This window comes from Balaenoptera ricei, chromosome 6, assembly GCF_028023285.1.
Source record: "Balaenoptera ricei isolate mBalRic1 chromosome 6, mBalRic1.hap2, whole genome shotgun sequence".
NCBI classification, from domain to species: Eukaryota; Metazoa; Chordata; class Mammalia; order Artiodactyla; family Balaenopteridae; genus Balaenoptera; species Balaenoptera ricei.
The window spans coordinates 53,340,792-53,362,384 of record NC_082644.1 but is presented as its reverse complement, the minus strand read 5'-3'; the positions used below and the strand labels follow the sequence as shown (position 1 = coordinate 53,362,384).

The 21,593-nt window shown below is 38.4% G+C and overlaps 1 protein-coding gene across 3 annotated transcripts in view; it reads right to left on the bottom strand.

Moving 5' to 3' along the window:
* The window catches only part of MLLT3 (MLLT3 super elongation complex subunit), a 250,549-nt gene that overhangs the window by 8,098 nt on the left and 220,858 nt on the right, over positions 1–21,593 (bottom strand). For 2 of the 3 annotated variants that reach the window (XM_059924651.1, XM_059924652.1), the window contains exons 6-10: positions 10,562–10,631; positions 8,647–8,776; positions 5,904–6,003; positions 4,619–4,693; positions 274–345 (exon numbers count right to left, since the gene is read on the bottom strand). In XM_059924651.1, coding sequence (XP_059780634.1) covers positions 274–345; positions 4,619–4,693; positions 5,904–6,003; positions 8,647–8,776; positions 10,562–10,631 — 447 coding nt within the window. The remainder of the gene's footprint in view (positions 1–273; positions 346–4,618; positions 4,694–5,903; positions 6,004–8,646; positions 8,777–10,561; positions 10,632–21,593) is intronic. The other variant, XM_059924653.1, reaches the window with a different exon arrangement.

Below are 21,593 nucleotides of genomic sequence, written 5' to 3'. Positions count from 1 at the left end.
ACCTGCACCACAATTCTCTCACCTCCCAATTCAATGTGCCTGAAATCCCTTGGCAATCATGGATAGCATAAGGCCAAGCTTAACACTGGAGATATAAACAAGACTTGGAAAATAAACTACAAAGCATTGGGAAGAAATGCTTGTCACTTGGAGGTTTCAGGCATTTCTGATGAAGAAAACGAAAGGAGAACCAGCAAGGATGATCAAGGGAAACACAAAGAAACAGAAGAGGGTCAGTGCTGGAGCACTCACAGTAATGGACTGGACACCTACCTTGTCACATTCACCATTCTTTATTTGCTTATCTGATTTGCTTTGCTTTATTGGACTTTTCACTTCAAGAATCTAGGGATCAAAGAGAACATAGTTAAATTTGATTTCTAGCACTTCTTAGCTAACCAGCCACCTAAATGAAGGGACTTAAGAATGAAATGTCACAGTGCTTTGTGACCACCTAGAGGGGTGGGATAGGGAGGGTGGGAGCGAGACGTAAGAGGGAGGGGATATGGGGATATATGTATATGTATAGCTGATTCACTTTGTTCTAAAGCAGAAACTAACACACCATTGTAAAGCAATTATACTCCAATAAAGATGTTAAAAAAAAAAAAGAATGAAATGTCATATAATAACATCACTTTCCAAAGAGCATTTCTCCTCCATACATTTTCTTTCTTCTCCTCTAATCTTAACTTTCTCTGGGAAAATAAATTACGTATATCTGAAATGCTGAGTCAGGGCAACAGAACTTAAAAAAAAAAAAGGTGAAGATAAGGAAATTGATCTAAGCTTCCAAGGCTGCTTCTCTTTTGTGACAACACTCTCAAACATATGTACAGCAGCTGAGTTGTAGCGGACTACAGTCCCCTCTGGCAAGAATATTTTCCTTATTCATTCTGTTGTTTCAGCATGACTACCAGCGCTCGGTACACTAAGGATGATAAGACAAACACTCAAATACCCTTTTTAGCATCTGACTTTCAGATTCTAAAAAGTACTCACTCGTATCCACTAAACTGAGGCAGCTTTGGAAATGAAGGTAGCCATCGGTTACACTGGTTGCTCCCAACTTGGGATCCTCCCACTCAAGAAATAAAGAGCTAGGACTATTTTCTGTATTTCAAGAAATGATGTGTTTACCCATGATAAATATCAAGTGCCTTTCCTTTTATCTGACCCAATGGTAGCTTAGGTTACGAAGAGCAGTTTTGCATACTGTTCAGACTGTTGGGAGCTACGTTTCTAATTAATAAAAAGGAGAAACAAATTATTACTTAATAAATACAGTTGATTTATTAGAATTTTCAAAATTGAGAATTATGAGGGAAATATTTTTAAATGGCCCTTTCTTAAAATGGTTGAGAACCACTGAAATTATTGATGAATGTTTACAAATGTATATAAACATAAAAAGCAAAGTAATTTGTCTTTTTCATTATATCCTCATTACCAAGTGAGTTATTATAACCTGAAGCTAATATTAAGGAAGAAAATGCAAAATAAAGGAGATATTTAAGAAGTCTCACATTCCTACTGCTCTTCTTTTCATCCATTTCTGCTTTAACAACACACACACACACACACACACACACACACACACACCACTCTCCAGTTCTGTTCAAAGGTCTACCATCTTCCAAACACAAAGAAGATTTTTAAAATGAGTCCACATTTATTTTGTAATTTAATTTGTAGAAAGAGCATTGATTGGGCTCAGAAACCCAAGTTCAGGTACCAGTCCCATCATTTTTGAACCTCAAAAAATGAGATAAAATGAGAGAGATGAACAAGATAACATCCAGGTTCCCATTCAGCTATAAAATTTTCTACTACTAATAAACATTTTACCCATTGAGGATGACATTCTAGAAAAGACCAAATACTTCTCTAAAGGTACATATTCCTTTGAATTTAGGAAAATGTGTAAGTAAGAAGTGAGCTCCTAACAGAATCTTGCCTGAGAATAGCCTTTATTTCCTCATTTTTAACATTAAGATAACCAGAAGACCAATGTGACCAGGCTAACTTCAAATACAATACTTCTGGCAACACAAGGAAATTACTTAATCGCAGAGGCAAAGCAATAGTTTTTAACATGCTTCACTGTAAAGGAAACCAAACACCCCACTACATTCAGAATTTCCTTCTCTATTGTTGAAAATGAGACCTCAAGGGAACACCGGCGCTGAGACCTAGGAGTAAGTAGGTCAGTAGATGGCACTCCTCACCAACTCAGATCTGGGGCTGGGCCCAAGCAGAGCAGATCTGCTGCGATTTCAGGCAAGAGGGAAAAACAGTGGCTGCCTGCCTTGTGCATTAGAAAACGGAATTTTGTTCCCATCATATCCCACCCCAGAATGCCCCCCTCCATTCCAGGCCCCAAGTCACTGCCCTCTGGGGGCCAAGTGACTGAGAACTCTCTATTTGCCATATAGAGCTGTTAACTAGGTTGAGAGAGTTCCACCACCTTCTCTTCAAAGCAGAAAATAGACAGAACATTCAGGGCGCTGAAGTCCCACCCTACACATTCCGTGAGTGCTACAGCACAGAAGGCCCAAATACATTGAAATCCTAGTTTCTTTCTTCTGAAGCTGCAGTGGCAGGAACAAAAGCCCCGGGTGTCAGTGATCCGCCTCGAGTTACTGAGTGGCTGCCCAGAGAGGGCTCAGTTAATCTTCCTGCTTTGATCTCTCCCTGCTCCAAAATAAACAGCTTTGTCAAAACCTCATTCTGAGAGCCGAGCCATGCTGAAGACAATTGTTTTATTTATGATCATTTCTTATCTTTAAGGAAACGACTCCAGAATAGAAAAGTACGGCACCTTGTCTTCCACGGGCTGATTTCAAACCAGTTTAACTGGATAGACTCTTTTATTTCATTCAACATGCCTTGCAGGCTGATAGGTGATTTATGATATTCTGAATAGTAACTCAGGTCCCATGGATCGCTTCCTTCCTTTAAGGCCCCCTCACCTCCCTCCCTTCTACACTTTCAGCCAAAAAGGATCTGGAATTTTGATTTTGTTTGAAATTCACATAACAAGGTTTGAAGTAAAAAAAAAAAAAAAAAAATCTTTGGTTAAAATGGCACAGCGTTATTATTCCCTATTAAGCTGTATGGGAAGAAAAAGCCACCCAGACTGCTGAGATGCACCATTTATGCACGTGGTAGTCTCTGAAAATAGAACTGTGATGAGTTGCACTTCTCTCCTTAATCTGAGGATATGGCTTGAGAATCAAAATTTCAAGATTATTATTTTTCTGTATTCCTTTGTGAGGACTGACAACTCAATTATTCAGCAGATGGGTTCTCTACTGATGGGTCTTTCATGTTAATGATCACTAGTAGCTCCTAACAATACTCAGGTTAATTACTTGCTTTGTTGACATGTGGCTCACTCTCTGCTCACTTTTTTCCAAGAGTTAGAAAATGTTTGACTCAATTAGCACTTTCTCTCTTCCCTAGTCCCTAGAAGATTGAGAAAAGGTAAGGAAAACACAGCTTTGTCTGATAATTTACAGAAACTTGAGAGACCATTATCAACCTACAGACAGAGAACAGCCAAGGGATATGGAAGAAGAAAACTCAAGAGTCTTCTCATGTCAGAGTTTGACCTTCCCAGTATGTTTTCATCTATTTTATGTGAAATTTCAGATCATCATCATCATCACTATCTCACACACACACACACACACACACACACACACACACACGACTAAAAAGCACACTCCAGTCCTAAGACATAGGTCCAAAGAGGAAAGCACCCTGTGGTACATTTATTTCCTACCCTAAACTAGTTAAAAGTGAAAGCATATGGACCTCCTTATTATGCTTATAGGTGTATGGAGAAAGTGACATATAACTGAGTACTCCTGACAGATTGATGATTCACATGTGTGAAGCTACATCTGTCAAATAAACATATGCCAAGGAACTAGTGGTATGCTATTTAATTGGATAAAGTAATTTTTACCCTTTCTAGATAGATGATACCCTTTGTTTTTGTTTTCATTCTGCTAGACAGGTTAATAAAAAAAGTCTGACAAAGACTCTAAACCTTTCCCTGAAACCAGGGCCAGCTCAAGACTGCCCGTCAGGAAGGGATTAGGGGCAGTTCCGTCTTCAGGGCAAGGTGGGGGCTTGTTGGAGCTGCATTTATTTAGCAAGCACAGTCTTAACCCTGACTGGAAAATATGCTGAAGGAGACTACTGTGGGGTACAAAAGCACACCCTAACGCTCTTCACTCCTGGCACTGCCACTGCCCAGGAAGTATCCTAATTTTAACATACCACCCACTGGAAGCAGAAATTAGGCCTATATAGGTTTAAACTGGATATAAAAATAATATTCGAGGTCTGAATGCTATTCTTTTGCCGGCTCGTACTGAAGCACACACTTATAAATATAAGAAACCCAAGTAATCTAGTTAGCCAGCCCAGGGCTCTTCTCAACTGAGTGGCAGTAACGGTTATGCCCATTGTCCTTACTTTCCCCCGAAACGCCTGACTTGGAGCCACACTGGAGGTGAAAGCTGGCTGGGCCATGGGCATGGCTGGCACTGGAGGTGGGGAAACACATGGGCTTCGGGGAGTTAGGATAAGGAAGAAGAATGCACACCTCCTTGAATGGCCAGTCTGTAATGGATGATGAGGTTGGGCCTGCAGTCACAGAGAAATTGCAGTTGAACTGTAACTGGTGAGGTAAAGAACACTGATATTATTTCTACTTAATAATGGAGGCTTTAAGTTGTAGATAAAACTTTATAAATGAGGAATTTTAAATTTTGAGAGATTTTTGCTTATGCTTTACACAAAATTTAAAATGAAAAAGGCTTCAGCTATAAAATCACAGTTTCCCCATAAAACAGAGATCACAAATTCAAGGGCAAGTCTATTTAAAATCACAGGTAGGACACCTGTGAAACAGAATAATTTTACAAAACCACATTTCCTTTATTTTCAAGTTAACATTCATACAGTAACTTGAATTAAGCAATTATTGTAGAGGTCATGTGGAATCTGTCTAAACAAAGAAATAAGAATAACATGGTAATAGAATATCAATTCAATGCATAATGACGGTTTTACAATACTTGAAAATAGTTTATTTTAGCAAGTATTTAAAATAATCATTTGTTTAACAAAAGCTCTTTATCACAGCTTTCGAAGTTCTGCCTAGACCTTATCCAAATAACTATATTCTGAGTTGATCATCAAATTCATCAGCTTTCCTTTACCTTGATTTATAACAGCAATGATAATGACCACTGTTTACTGTGTATTTTATAAACTATTCCTTACAATCCCAAGTGATAATTCTTTTTCCTGGATGAGCACACAGAGGCAGGGCACCTATAATAATAACCATCTATCATTAACTGTTTGCCAACAAGGTATGAACAATGCCTCATGCCCTTTACATATATTTTTTGTCATCCTCCCAGTAACCAGCAAGGTAGATATTAATATCCCCATTTACAAATGAGGAAACTGAGGATAAGTTAAAAGTTATTTTCCCACCAATAAATTACTGTAAATTAGTAAAACAAAGAACCAGGCTTTATATTAGCTCCAAAAGTCATATTCTTTCTTATTCACTTAACAGCCTACTTACAACTGAGGGGGAAAATATATAGAAATCAGGAGTAAATGGGCAACACTTTTTGTCACCATCCAGTCCTGCATCTAATTAATTAACCCATCCAACGGAACATACTTTTCATGACAACAGAAGTTCTTTTACCCTAACTATGTGTTTATTCCTAAGGCTGTAGATTCCCACTTATTTGCTATCAAGGGAGACTTTGTTTAAAACTCAAGGGGTGAAAAGTTTTGCATGCTTAGTAAAAATGATCAACCTCTAGTTCTGCAGAATCTTGAGAAGTGCAAACCCAGCAACTTACCTGGTTGTTGTTGGTTTTTAATAAGGGTGGTGGCGGTTCGTGATGTAGGGGTGAGGAAGCAGAACTGCTTTCACTATCGCTGCCATCACTTAAGCTAACTCTGAAAAGAAACAGAGAAGTCATATGCGTCATTACAGACAGTTCCTGAAATATCCAAAGAATTAAGGGCAGAGAGTAAGGAATCCAAACACTAGTCACTGTGAACTTGTCTTAACTCATATAACCGCTACCATGTATTGGCGTTTTACTTTGTATCTGGAATAGGGTTAAGTGTTTTACCCACTACTTCTCATTTACTAATCCCCATTTCACAGATGAGGAAACTGAGACCTCGAAAGACTAGGTCACTTACCTAGCGTCACAGAGGTAAGAGTGGAGGTTCTAGGATTCAAACCCAAGCAATGGGACCTGAAGCTGGTGCCCAGCCAGTATATCTTACTGGCTTCATTTATTCATTCATCTCCCTGTTCCAGCTCCATCCACCTACTATCATAAGCAGGTCACCCAAGCTTGCAGGTTAGCAAAATTAGACAGTTCACAGGTTACTACCTTTTTCTCCTTTCCCCCAGCCTATTTGCTACAGGTGAAATTTTTACAAATATGGCTAAAATACAGGCTGCAGGAGTGGAAATAACTGCTAAGAAGAATGCGGACCACAGCCCTGCAGGACTGACAGCTCAGGGTGACATCTGAAGATGGGATGTGTGAAGCCCAATACGATAGACCCATCACCAATCATTTCCATAGTGTAATGATGCAAAGCTGACCCTAGTTCTGATACAACAATTCACTGGAAATACACCACAGCAACATGAAGAGACAGTGTGTTTGGGATAACTGCTTTAGAAAAATACAATATCTTTCAACAATGAAAGATAATAAAAATATCACCTCCTCCCCAATTTTTTCCCTTTCAGAACAAAATGGAATTTTCTTTTAGCCAGAATAGGAGATATTTCTTTATTCTACTCTGTTGAACGTATGCCCTCTTTTAGAAATGTCCTTCAGTGTTTGCTCCCTCTCCTTGGTTATACAGTAACCTAATATAATATTCTTCTCAGAAACAGAAGATGCTTTAGAAATCAGGATAGTTTTTCTTTTGCCCTAAATAGGCAATCACATTCCAGCTCCATAATATATTCAGAGAGACAAGATACAAGACAGGAAATGAAAAGGATACACTGGGACATCCTTTTAGCAAAAACTGATGGAACTTGTTTTTCTTAACTAAATTGCATTAATGAAGTGTTCAGTTGAAGCACTGCTTTAAAATGCTTCTTGACTGAAGTGGCTGAGTATTTAAACTGACTAAACAGTTGAGACTTCACAAGTGCAATGAAGATCAAATGTTATGCTGGCGGGGACTGTGCTACAGCACATGTCAGGAGGGGAGAAAAGCCTTTCCAACAACTGTGCATCACATCGGCCAACTCACAAACGTGTACCATCTGACCCATATTGATTCAGGGGACGGGGCAGGAAGGGGGCAGGCCACAGCTCATCACAGAATATCGAGATCTTCTATGTAACAATAACTTGGGAAAGTGTCTAAATAAATGTCTAAGCATCATGCATTTTTCACCAGCTACATGTAAGAGCAGCCAGTGGTCAGGATGTTGGTTGTTATAAAGATGCTCCTCACCTACAAGTTTCAGTCCATTTTTAGGTTTTTTTTGCCCTAACAGTTTCCTTCTTGTCAGATTAAAGACTTCTAAAGGGAAACATTATAAGGCCAAAGCCGTAAGGTTCCTCATTTTCTCCTATTTAAAAGGAATACAGATGGGTGAGTTTGGGAGACAAGGCGGAGAAAGAGATATTGAGTACGGCCATAAGGAAGAATCGCTGAGAGATTGGATAGGGCATATACTCTAAGGAGCCTCTTCTCAAAGGACACGAAGGAATTACCAATTAGCAAACATATGGTCTGTCCAGTATGGGTTAAGATCGCATTCTTTATAGGAATTTTAGGGTAATAGATAATGGGAAAAGATTTAACGCAATATATTATAAATGTAATTTTTAAGTTCAAATAGATTCATACTTTTTCTACTCAAAACGCATTAAAGTAAGCATGACCATTTGTTTTCCTCATGATAAAGAAATAAAATCATCAAGGCAATTTCAAGTTGACTATTAATTATAAGTGACATGAATTACCATCTTATAATGTAGAATTATGCCTCACCGCATTAAAGCTACTTAAGGAACCTAACTGTCAGCACACTTAAAAGGAATTTATTTTCTGGAAAACACACAGGTGATCCTGGTTTTAATTAGGTCACACACATAATTCATTGAAGCCAATTATGCATTTCTAACTACAAACAGCAAACACATTTCCTCAGATTCTGAGCTACCTACAGCAATGGATCTACACAAATTCTTCAAATGAAAGCAGAGTTAATTTCAGCAGCCAGTCCTGCCACCTTGGCATTTACTTTGAAGAGCAAAGACTTCTACTAGGACTTCTTTCCTATAAAATTTATGGAGGAAAAGCCTTTCCTTTCTGAGAAAAAAGAATAAATAGTTCCCTGGAGAAGTTGCGTAAGCATGCCAAGGTGCTGCAACTTAAAAAACGAATGTGACCACTTACTGCTATTGTTTTTGGCGTTTCACACTTTTGCATGTGACCATTACTGCCATTGTTTTTGGTGTTTCACACTTTGGCTGTGGTTATACTATTAGGCGGAGTGAAAAGGTGTGATTCCATTACAGGGAACCTCATTCCTTCCAAGACACTCACCTGCGACTTCGGCTGCCTCCTCTATTTACAGGTCTCTCCATTTCGGAGTCATTGTCATTATCCTCTGCCTCATCTGATTCCTCCTCATTGTCATCGGAATGCAGATCTTTCATTATAGACCTTAAAGGACCTGAGTAATGACCACGAACCACAGGCAATCAAACACACTTAGCCACATCAGACACAGAGGAATGCTCACCAGCACAGAGCACTGGTTAAAAATTACCACTATCATATATATTTATACAATTTACATGACAAATTTGGTAGTTTCTGGAATGCAACCTCTGCCAAAACACTATTGCTTTCATAACAGATGCCCGAAAATGTTCTTTAGAAAATCTCTATTTCCTAGGGATTTTTTTCTATGCATTTTTCTTCCCTAAGAAAAATCACACCTAAAAAGAAAGATCTGTTAGTAAATTGAATGTTTTGTTAGGTTAATCCGTGTATTGAAAAGTTGAGACTAATAAATCACCATGGTTGTAACTTGTTCTTAGCAATGCAGCCTTTGTGTGGTAGTTTTTGATCTATTAAGGTTTAGCTGTTCCTTTTATTTCAAGGTCAATTTCAGGTCAAGCAAGCATTTCAGTCAAGTTCAGATTATAAAGTATTTCAATTCCATGGTGTAATGTCCTATCTCTGATTTTATATTGATCTTGGACACAAGGTCTTGTTGCAACAGTTTTGTGTAGCCAATTTTATTTTACTTTTTAAGAAATTCCTGGCAAAATACTGGCATGTATTTACATAAATAAGACCATGTAATAAATCAGGTGCCCAGAATATTCAAAAGAGTGTCCAGTATTAGATGGGAGAGAAAAATCAATTCAGATTATTCTAGAATTGAAAAAAAAAAAAAAAACAGAAAAAAATGCATAGCGTGGCTTATTTTCACCATACTACTCTAAATGTGATGAAAACAAAATAGATATTTCTAATCTTAACAGAAGAGATTGTAAAGGCAATCAAGAAAGTGAGAGAGGCACTTTCATTCTGGATTAGCCAATTCCTAAAGTCTAATCTGTGATAGGACTATCTGAGCTATCATTAACTCACTTCTAAAATAAGTATTGACTCTCTGTAATCTCACATTCTGCAAAACCCAAATTTCTCTGCTTTTATAATGGGCCTTTATCTTTGGAAGTCAGTGGAACACAAACTCTGAACACCCAAAATGAACAGTGTCTTATTTTTTCCTGGAAGCTTAGCCTTAGCCTGAACACACACAACAATTTAATCCTTTTCAAAACATACAAGGCCATCAGGAATGCAACGTGGTCAATGAAAAAGGCAATGTGTGACATGATGCTCAGAAACAAATTACTTCTTGACACTATCTCACTTTTCATGTTAAAAAAACCCAACCAAACAAACAGAAAAAAGGGGCCCACATTTGAAGAGTTTCCACACATGAAAAAGTGGAACATATATTTAATGTTCCAGTTTAAATTTTTTTATTAAATTTCTTTATTTTGAGTTGAGTAGAAGAAAATATATTTTAAAGACAGCAAATTAACACTCACCACAGAAAAAGGTCTACTAATCTGTAGAAAAATAATAAAATGAAAGATGTCCAGGAGGGAGACTAAAAACCTATTTCTCTCTGTCAAAGTCTCTCAAGTCCAGCTTTTGCTATTGTATTTCCTTTGGGAACTCCCTGGAATGGGCTGTGTCTATAATCCCTTTGTAAAATGGGACTCTGATGGCAGGGACTGGAAAAAGGGCGATTTCTAAAGGTCAGCCTCATACAACAGAACAATACTCAAGTGCATTCCTAGGGGAAATAAATACAACTGCATAAAAGCCAAGTTATCATTCAAATAATAAAACAGTAGAAAATAGGCCATAAATCAACTCATTAAGATGTTATATGAGAAAAATGTCTCCTAGTTGGCCCAGGAGATGTGGATACCTTGTTGCCTGGTCTGGGACGGTGTGGAGCTGGAGCTGGAGCTGGAGCTGGCAGGACTGGGTTGTTCAGACTTGAAAGAAGAAAAAGTTATCATCAATAAATGTACAGGACACTACACGTCTAAAATTAAAACCACTATTGTTGCTCAAACATATTTTACCCCACAGAAACAGTCTGACACTGTGTAAGAAAAATGGCTATAAATTGCCTTATGTCAAAAACACTAACACAGGAGAGTCAGTGTCCTTTTCATTTTGCCCATCATATTTTTATTAGATGCAGAAACAAGTATAAAAACTCAGGGATAAAGAGGGAAACACCTGGGTGTTATAGGAGGCAAGAACCTGGCTTTGATTCCACGCCTATGTTTACTGCTATCTGGATCTCTTTCTGAAAGATACCTTGATTACCCTTTCTGCAATGTTTGATTGACTCAACTGGTTAAAACATAGTGGTAATGAGGCCAAGGTCATTAGTTCAATCACATTATGAGCCAGTTAATTTCACTCTGGTCCAAGGCCATGACCCAACTCTAACCCCATTCATCCAGTTCACAAATAGGAGACCTGGCCAAGTCCCACAAATGAGTCAGGGGAAAATGTTCCCACTACTTAAAAAAACAAAAAACAAAAATAAAAAAAAAAAACCCTTTAATTCCACAGCACACTGATGCAGGGAAAGAGCATCATATACACACCCCACTCTCTTACTCTCAATGCATTCCCTTCATCCTTCAGTACCCAGAATAAACTTCCACATCCTTCTTGACCTATCAACTCAGAGTTCTCGTCCTTCCCCAAACCCACTGAAAATATGGATAATCTGTTTGCTTTGAAGATATGCAGCAGTATCATTCTACCTCCGATGTGTATGTCTTTTCTTTCTAGTAGCCTGCGAGCACTTGAAAAAGCAAGGATTGGGGCATTTGTCTTGTGCTGCTTGTTATTCCCTCGTACTCAGCAACATGCATTGCATACAGCAGGCGCTCTCTTATCTGTGACTGGAGGCACATTAGGCCCTCTGGTCCACCATCTGCCAGTTTTTATGAGACTTTATAGTAGGTAAAGATGGGAAGAGAAAACACATGGACAGAACTGTGCAGAGAAGTTGATCATGCCATCCACACACCTGAATCTTACATATTTAAGGCCCAGTTTAGTTTAAAATAACTTAATGTTGATAAATTTGGTTGAAAGAGTGGACCATTTCTATTCCATTTCTAATGTGCTCATAGTTTCAACTACATACTCATGTTTTGTTTTTCTTAATTAATTAATTTATTTATTTCTGGCTGCATTGGGTCTTCGTTGCTGAGCCCGGGCTTTCTCTAGTTGCAGCCAGTGGGGGCTACTCTTTGTTGCAGTGCGCGGGCTTCTCATTGCGGTGGCTTCTCTTGTTGTGAAGCATGGGCTCTAGGTGCATGGGCTTCAGTAGCTGTGGCACGTGGGCTCAACAGTTGTGGCCTGCAGGCTAGAGTGCAGGGTCAGTAGTTGTGGCACATGGGCTCAGTAGTTGTGGCTCATGGGCTCTAGAGCGCAGGCTCAGTAGTTGTGATGCACGGGCTTAGTTGCTCCGTGGAATGTGGGATCTTCCTGGACCAGGGCTCGAACCCATGTCCCCTGCATTGGCAGGTGGATTCTTAACCACTGCGCCACCAGGAAAGTCCCCATACTCACGTTATCTGAGAAACATCTGAGGTCTTCTCATGGACAGGAAACATCTTTCTACTTTGCTCAGTGGGTGACTACGTTTATCACGGCCACGTGGAGGACAAACAAACAGCACAATCAGAAGCCACTCCATGAGGATGAGAATCTCAGTTCAGCTCGTATTACAGTTTCTCACCCCTGGTTTTTTCATCTCCCCTCTCAGCACTGAACCCACTACTCCCCCCTCTCCAAGCAACACCAAGCTCCACAGACTCAGACACAAGGAAGCACTTTCAGGCATTCCTAATGCACACTTCACATCCCCAGGCTGGATGGGAAAACAGGTGTCAGTAATCTACCACTCACCCTGCAGGAAAAGAGCCAGACGGGATCTCTAATGAGCAGCAGGCGGCCCCCCAACCCATCACCACTGCGAGATTGCCTTGAGATTTGCAGTACAATGTCCTACACACTGCTGTTTGCGGCCCACAAAGGAGAGCTGGTGGACAAGGACAGAGGCCTGTGGGAGGTACCCTTCATTTCTGTCAAGTGGCTTTTCCACTGTCCAGTCACTATGGTGAGTCACACAACTGAAAGGGCACGCAGTCAGCAGCGACGTACAATGCCCAGCTGCAAAACATTTCTCCCGTGGTCCACAGAGCACTCCCTTTTCCTCTCGAAGTTGCTCTTTTCAGCCATGAAAAGTGTCTGCAAATGGTATTATTTTGATAGCTCTGGAAACCATTTGGGAGCCAAAAAAAGAGGTTTCCTTATAGCGAGCGGAGAGAGCTCTAACCCCCATCCTGCCTGGTCAGTATGCGTCGCACTGGACTTAAAGGAGCTGTTCTGCCAGAGCTATTTGCTGAGAGTGACATTAATTAGGATCAAGAGGACGGTGGCCATCTCTCCAACTACCCCATGCTAAATGTGACCCATCTGTCTCAAGCATCATGCCAATGCCCGAACCAAATCTGGAGGCAGCCTTATTTTAGTTTCTTAACCATAAACAAGGTTAATAATGCCGCAGTTGCTAACCATCAGGAAACTGGCAAACAGTAAAAAAAATGCAATACAACAGGAGAAAAAGGCTTTCTATGCAATGTTTATCATTAACACCCTGACTCTTCCACCAAACATTCGAGCAGGCTTACAGTAGAAGACACATTCATTCAATGAGAATATTAAAATGGAAAGTTGAAAGCAACAGAAGTGGATGGAGGAGGATAAACTGTTGAATGATGGGCAGAACATTCCAATGTCCAGGAAGCTTTTTGCAATCAGGACAAGGACTTGTAGAATTTGAGAGCTGAGGAGACCTCTGAGATGACTGAAAGGAGTGATTCCCATACTTTCTTGAGCATTAGAGAATCAACTGGAAGACTTGTTAAAATGCAGACCCTCCCAGGGTTTCTGATTCTCTAAGCCTGGGATAGTGATGAGAATCTGGATTTCTTACAAGTTCCTAGGTGATGCTGATGCTGTTCTGAGAGTCAACCAGACTTTTGAGAACCGCCGACCAAAGGCTCAGAGATTCAGAGCTGTGAATATTCATCAGAACCAGCTGGGTGGATTCGACACATGAGGAGATTCTGATTCAATGTTTGGTGGGGTGGGGTAGGGATGCCAGGCATGGTTATATTTTAAAAGCTCAACAAATGATATTAATGAAAACCACTGATATTAAGTTGATCACTTCTCTTTTTTATACAGGCAAAAAACATGTTTTTGAAAGAATCTTAATTTTAAGAAAGCGTAAGAGTTTGCATCATGAGAAAAAATAGAAACTTACTGCTCTATCCAGAGGTAGTATCCCTGCGTACTCTTCCAAGTATTTGGCAAGAAAGCACCCTGACAGAACATGGTTACCAGTAAATAAAAACATTGATGAAGCATGTACAATTGTGTTTTGGTGGATGGACCTTAAACTAACCTAAGCTGACCAGGACAAAATTCAACTAGATGTTAACTGCTCAAAAAGCCACTCTGCTACTAGATGAGGCTGACACAGCCCTAGATTTTATCAAGTCCAACAAAACAGAGCTGCAGCTCGCTTTAAGTTCGTATTTAAAAAAAAAAAAAAAAAAAAAATCAGATTTACCCCCCAAATATACAAGTCAAGGATGACTATATAAACTAGGTAAGGTTGTGTGCTTTACAAAAAATATTCACCATAAACAGGGCTAGATTAAGATTTGCATAGGCCCTAAGGATTGAAGAGATTATGGTATCTTCCTTTTCCCTCCCTAGGTATGCCAAAAACTAAGTGCAGGGAATTCCAATGAGGTTCTGAATTTTCCCTTAATTTAAGACTTGTTTTTGAATATCAAAATTCTCCTCACTAAAAAAAATTTTTAGCTTCTTTTTGCTGATGCCCTAAGCACATGTTTAGCTGATTTACTGAGTAATCACACACTAGACATGAAGTTTCTTTAAATGGTGTGCTCCACAGTGACAAAACTATAGGCTTAAGAACCTCAAATCTATTGCTCACTAATATATGTTTTTGGGAAGAACGCTTAAGCATTAGTTTCCTCAGAGTGAGGGCACTGAACCTCACGTAGAAGCGATAATGCTAAGTTGATATAATAAAGTAAAAACTCCTAGCCCACTGCTGTTACAATGGCAGCTAATCAATTCTTAGTTGCTCCTATTATTTACAATAGATCACAAACTCCTCTACTGCCTAAAATAAGATATATCTTTACTACCAAAACAATGGGCCTACCAAGATTTGCAATGCAATCTTCAACATTAAATGGCTATGCAAAATCATTTTGTAATGGATTTTCTACAGAGGATTATTTTTGTCCAAGACAAATAAGAAAAACTGCATGTTTACAACTCCTAGAAGTTAAGTGCTTCAAACAAGAACACCTGTCAAGGCAGGTCACATGACAGGACTTATAAAATCTGCCATTGTTCCTTAAACTGGGAGCAGACTTCCTCCTTAGGTAATCAGAAGGCAGAATTTCCATCTTTTCTAATGGGCAACTATATTTATGAACAAAACTTCAACTTGATCTTTAAAACAATAAATATAAAGAAAACGGGGGAGAATTATATATACCTTTCTTCAGGAGAAAGGAAGAGAATATGGTGTAACTAGTTAAATTATTTTAGACACATTGCTACCTTTTTTCACAAATTTCTATTTTGTTTAGAAAATGAAAACACATACCCTGTGATAAAGATCATCTTTTCTTTGCACAAATATTCAGAAAGACTGTGTCAAGGATGAGTACTAATCAAAGAAGAAAATACAAATGTCATACACTTTTAAAAGACTAACTCATTCATGATGGATATTAACTAAATTAATGTAGCAATCATTTCACAATACATACATGTATCCAATCATTATGTTATATACCTTAAATTAATACAATGTTATATGTCAATTATATCTCAACAAAACTGAAAGAAAGAGACTACCTTGGACTTCCCTGGTGGCACAGTGGATGGGAGTCTGCCTGCCAATGCAGGGCACACGGGTTCAATCCCTGGTCCGGGAGGATCCCACATGCTGCTCGAGCAACTAAGCCCACGAGCCACAACTGCTGAGCCGGTGTGCCACAACTGCCTGCATGCCTGAAGCCCGCACGCCTGGAGCCCGTGCTCTGCAGCGGGAGAGGCCACCGCAATGGGAGGCCCGCACGCTGCAGCGAGGAGTGGCCCCCGCTCGCCGTGGCTGGGGAGGGCCCATGTGCAGCAGCGAAGACCCATCACAGCCAGGAATGGATAAATAAATAAATGAATTTATAAGAAAAAAAAAAGAGAGACTACATCATTTAGTTTCTCTACTCTAAGAAACTGAAGATAATCCAACTCAACTTTCAAATATACATTTGATTTTAAAGAAAAATGACCTGTAACATCCGTCCATACAATTGTGTAAAATGTTCTTCATCCTATGAACACACTCTTACCAATTTCTGTTAATAGGTAATATATTGTGATAGCTATGTCAATTAAAGGTAAGGTCGAAGTTAAGCAAGGAAATAAGTATTAAAAGTTATAAAATAACACTTAAATTTAACAAGGTCAACACAAGAGTGAATTGTCAAAAGGCTAGAAACAAGAGAACTTTTATTTTCATTTGGTTTTACATTAATAACTCAAAATAAACATGCTAAAAGAACAAAACTTTATTATATAGAAAGGTATATGAGAATAAGATTGGAAAAATTAGTCAATAACTCTAACCTCTTAATGTATCTTTGTGTAGCTCTATCATAGTCTTTATTTCGTATGTTCTGCCATGAGAAAGGCAAGTAAGTACTATGGACTACACGTGCCCCCACCCCAAGAAATCGTATATTGAAGTCCTAACCCCCATGTGATGGTATTTAGAGATGCAGTCTTTGGGAGTAATCAGGTTTAGATGAGGTCATGAGGGTGGGGTTCTCATGAAGGGATTAGAGTGCTTATTTAGACAAGACACCAGAGAACTTGCTTTCTCCTTCACCCCTCCCATGTGAAGACACAGTGAGAAGGTGGCCAGCTGCAAGCCAAAAAAAAGAACCCTCACAGGGAAACCAAATCAGCCAGCACCTTGATTTTGGATTTCCCAGCGTCCATAAATAAATATATAAATAAATTCCTGTTACTTAAACTACCCAGTCTATGGTACCTTGTTATGGCAGCCAGAGCTGACTAAAATAGAACACATTTTTTAATCTCCATTTTACTGATGATGAAACTGAAGCAAAATAAAATTAAGTGGCCAGTGGGTAATATTTATTAAGTGACCGGTGAGATGGTACAGAAAAACCCGAACGAACATTTTGGCCAGCCCAATAGGTGGATTACAACCAAGTTTTGTGACTTCTAATCCAGTGCTCGTTCTACTACACCTATTGACCTTGAAAAAGTGCTATCAATTTAAAGCAGGGTCCTGAACACACTAACACCCTTTTATAACACTAGTGTCAGGGAACAAAGTTTTCTATGTCACTGTGAAACTGAATATTCTTCTGTCTAAGGGACATCTTGTGATCAGCACCCAAAGCAAACCAGTGGTAAGACAAAACGCTTCATCCCTGGGTCTGAATGTGTCTGTATCAACTGCTTCTAACATTCGTCGAATCAATACTACAATGTATTTTGGCTACTCGCCTCTCTAGTACAGTAAGTTTTGTTTTTTTAAAAAAAAGCAAGTAAGTTTCTCCTCTGAATTTTCCTGATCCTCTGGACATTGGCAGTGATCAAGAGGACCAGCAAGCACATCAGGCAACACACTACAATCATTTATTTTATTTGCCTTCAAGGGTGATCTACTCTCTTTTCCCAACCCTTCTATACAATTCCCATAAACTCCAGGGGTAAAAACAAAAAAAACAGAAAAACAAAACAGAATTAATGCTTTAAGTAACCTGTCAACAACTCTTTCTTTGAAAACAAGGTTTAATTGGAGAAAGGACACTGGAATAGGAAGCTGGAACCATTATTGCTAATTACTCAGGTCTATGACTACACGGGAAGAAACCACATCTCTCTTTGGCAAATCCTCTCCATTTGTAAGTATTGTGACAACTTGAGTGAACCTGATGTTACATTATAATTGTATTTAGTCTCTTGGGCCCTTGTATTATCAAAAGCTATTGTTATACCCATCATTTGCCTGTAACAGAGCAAGATCCTAAGACTTACCCTCCCCACTGGTTAGCAAAAGAGGAAAGATCTTTATTTCTGTTATATTTTCAATTTACGGACAAAATTATCCTGGGTGCCAAGATAATTGGCTTTCTAGTGAGGTGCCTCTGTTTTTACAATTGCATTTGCTTTCTTCGTTATTATCGTCATCTTCACTATTATTATTAAATGCTGTCATCATTTTGTACTCCCTGTCTGAGAACACAAAATCCCATTAGGAAACGAAATGGCCTTGGGGAACAAGGGTCTATAAATCTTTCCATAAGACCCTTTTCCACACTTAGGGATGGCTATAATTTTCTTTTAGCTTCCTCTCTTTTAAACAGAGGAGCCTCAAGTCTTTTATCTCTCATCACCAGTTGTACTTTGAAGGCTGCTACTGACTATTGTGGCCAGAACATGTGATCTTTCAAAAAAAATCCAGTTGCTGCAAGATGGTGCATGTGCCAGATGTGTTCTGAAAATCGCTCACTTGTTAAGAGCTTTAGGAATGAGAAATCATCTGGAAACAGACCATTTACAGTTGTACCACCTATAAGCATGTTACTATTCCTTGAGCAAAGACTGTGCACACAGAAGTTGAGTTTCACAACTGGCCATTAAATATACCACTTGGTTGTAATGTTAGAGACTTATCTTTTAACTGGTCTCTTTTTCTCTTTTGTGTGTTTTGAGGGCAGAGGAAGAAAAAAGTTACAAGTGAGAGGGTTTAGAGCTGTAATGCCTCACAAAAGAGAAATAGGAAGAAAAAGAGTTTCCTGATAGAACTGCCCCATAATTAACTGCTACTGAAGCTGACCAATGAACATCAAAACACCACTGCTCATCAGTTAACAATAAGATCCCTTAACTGTTGTCAGAACTACTATTCAGTTACTTGTGAAATAACCCACCTGTGTACCTCACAAGACACTTGAAATAATGAAAAAGTATTAGTGGATTCTCTCTCTATGTAAGGGCAGTGTTGAATTGAACAAAGTCCTAAAAGTACGTTATATGTGGTTATAACTCTCAGTTTGGGATTATAAAATTTTAAATATTAAAGTAAATTAAACAGAATAAATTCAGAGTATCATAAACATGGCAATTAATTGAAATGAAATAAAACACAGATACATGTAAAGAGATCTTAACAAGATATTTAACTGCATTTCCTTATTAATTTTAGACCTTTTTAAAAATGGCTTACTTAAAAATGGTCATAGAGTATTTGACTGACACCAATAGAATCTTTATAGACTTACACAAATGTCAAGAAGTTTTATTAATTTTAATCTTTCGACTCTCTTAGAGAATTTTCCCCATTAAATGTGAAGCTTAGATTTACTACCACAGCAGCAGCATCAAGAGTTCATTTTATTCGCTAAACCCTTATTTCCATGGTACTTGGACTTCCGAAATAACCAAAACCTACTGGGAAAAAAGTATTGATTTAAAACTAACCAATCTGGGCTTCCCTGGTGGCGCAGTGGTTAAGAATCTGCCTGCCAATGCAGAGGACACGGGTTCGAGCCCTGGTCTGGGAAGATCCCACATGCCATGGAGCAACTGAGCCTGTGAGCCACAACTACTGAGCCTGCGCGTGTAGAGCCTGTGCTCCACAACAAGAGAAGCCACGACAATGAGAAGCCCGCGCACCGCGATGAAGAGTGGCCCCCACTCGCCACAACTAGAGAAAGCCTGCGCACAGAAACGAAGACCCAACACAGCCAAAAATAAATAAATAAATTAATTAAAATAAATGTAAAACTAACCAATCATCATCAGGTTAAAAATGCAACACTTCTCATGATCAGTCTAGACAACAAAGATTGTTAATAGTTGCAAGGACTGTTTCTTTACAAGCCTTGTATCTTTCTAATTAGAATAACAGTGCATTTTTCAGGTAACATACTGGAGCCCTTTCTTCTGGGTGAGAGGGCCTCAAAGTTCCTTGGGTGTGGATATGCACATATATGTTCACAAAGATGTGTGTAAGGTAATCCATAGTGGTAAAAGAAAATAGAACCTTTACTCATGTTTATTTTCTGTCTTTTCCTTTTAAATTTTCAAATTTTTGTACATGCTTTCTTGTACATAACATGTTAATATGGCTATTACTGTATGTATAATTTGGAAATATACATATATTGGAGATACATGTTTGCTAAAACAAATGAGTTAAAAGTCTATAGATAATTATCAGTTTTAATTCTGTAATTTACCTGCTCAAATCTTAATTATATGACATAGATTTCAAATCCCGGAGTGACGTGCACTAAACATATAAGGCAGCATCATTACAATTTACTCAGGGACTGTCCAGATTTTTGTACTTTATGCTCAAAATTGACTTTAGAGCTTAAAATTTTAATTTTTAAGTTAAACGAAAATACTTTGAGTTCCTTAACAAATAAGAGGTAACACAAACTTATTTAAAAGATAAAGTGCACATACATTTTCTTAAAATAATAGCCCAACAAAAAATACTTTACATAACCTCCTTCTCCCCTGAAATTTGAAATCATCTTCATTGCGGCTCTACTTGAAACTCTCATTTTACAGTGTGTGCTGAAAATTACACAATTTAAGTTACACAATTTATTAAGTGAAACTGCAAAGTTTATAAACAGTCTAACATCTAAATATGTTATACTTGCATTCACTTCTATTAAAATGTTAAGTACTAACAAAACGTTTATAAAAATAAAACTATTTTTAAAAATTCCCTTCTATGTTAATGAAAATAAACTAAAATAGTAAAAACACAGCACATTTAAGAGACTGTTCTCATGTGAAAACATTAGGAGGTGAATTTTTTGTTCTCAATGTACCCCCTTAAAAAACGTGGTATTTAGAATCAACACATTCCCTATTAGTAATATTAGATTCTTGTCAAGAATAGGAGGAATGTTACTGCTTATAAGGCTCTAAAGGAACCTACATTTCCATGCACACATCTTATATAAGCCTAACAGTTGCTTTTCTTCATAAATCAATCTATTGTTGCACTTCATAATGAGAAGGCAGATTTACTGCCTTTTACCGCCTTTTCTCACCATCAGAAAGATGCCTATTTGGGTAATAGAACATTTCTCTTCTTCAAGGGTGTTTGCCATTAGGGAGGCAGGGGCAAGAACCTTTAACATCTGCTCCCTTCAAGTGAATGACACCTCTAGTTCTCACAGCCGGAATGCTGAAAAGCAAACGCCGGTACATTGATAAAAATTCTCTAACTTGAAAAAGCACAACACTTGAAATACACTGAAGACATACACATCTCTAAACACACATTTGGGATTTGAGGGTTATACTGTAAAAACGGTAAAACATATCATTTTGATTGCTAACACTGTAATGCAAATGCCATGAAATCATCATCATAGTTAGAACAATAGGAGTTTCAAATAAAGACCTTTGATTCCATCATCTTGAATTTTCTCTAACTCTGAAAACAAACCTAAAGTACTGGCAAGTAAGACTTTAACCATTTGTCATCTCAATATTGTGTGGTAATAACAAAAGAGTTTATAATATAGCCTTACATTCTTCTGTTTTTATTTACTTAATTTATTCTTCCCTCAGGGAGAAATATTGAAGAATTGTAAACTTTAGACTTCAATTTAAAAACAAGAGAAAGGCACTTGTCAGCATCTAATTCCTAACCATCTGCCTTTTAAAAATACACACACATGTACTCACCCACTCACTCTAGTTAGGCTAAACATTCTTAGCAAGTAAGTAGATCTTGA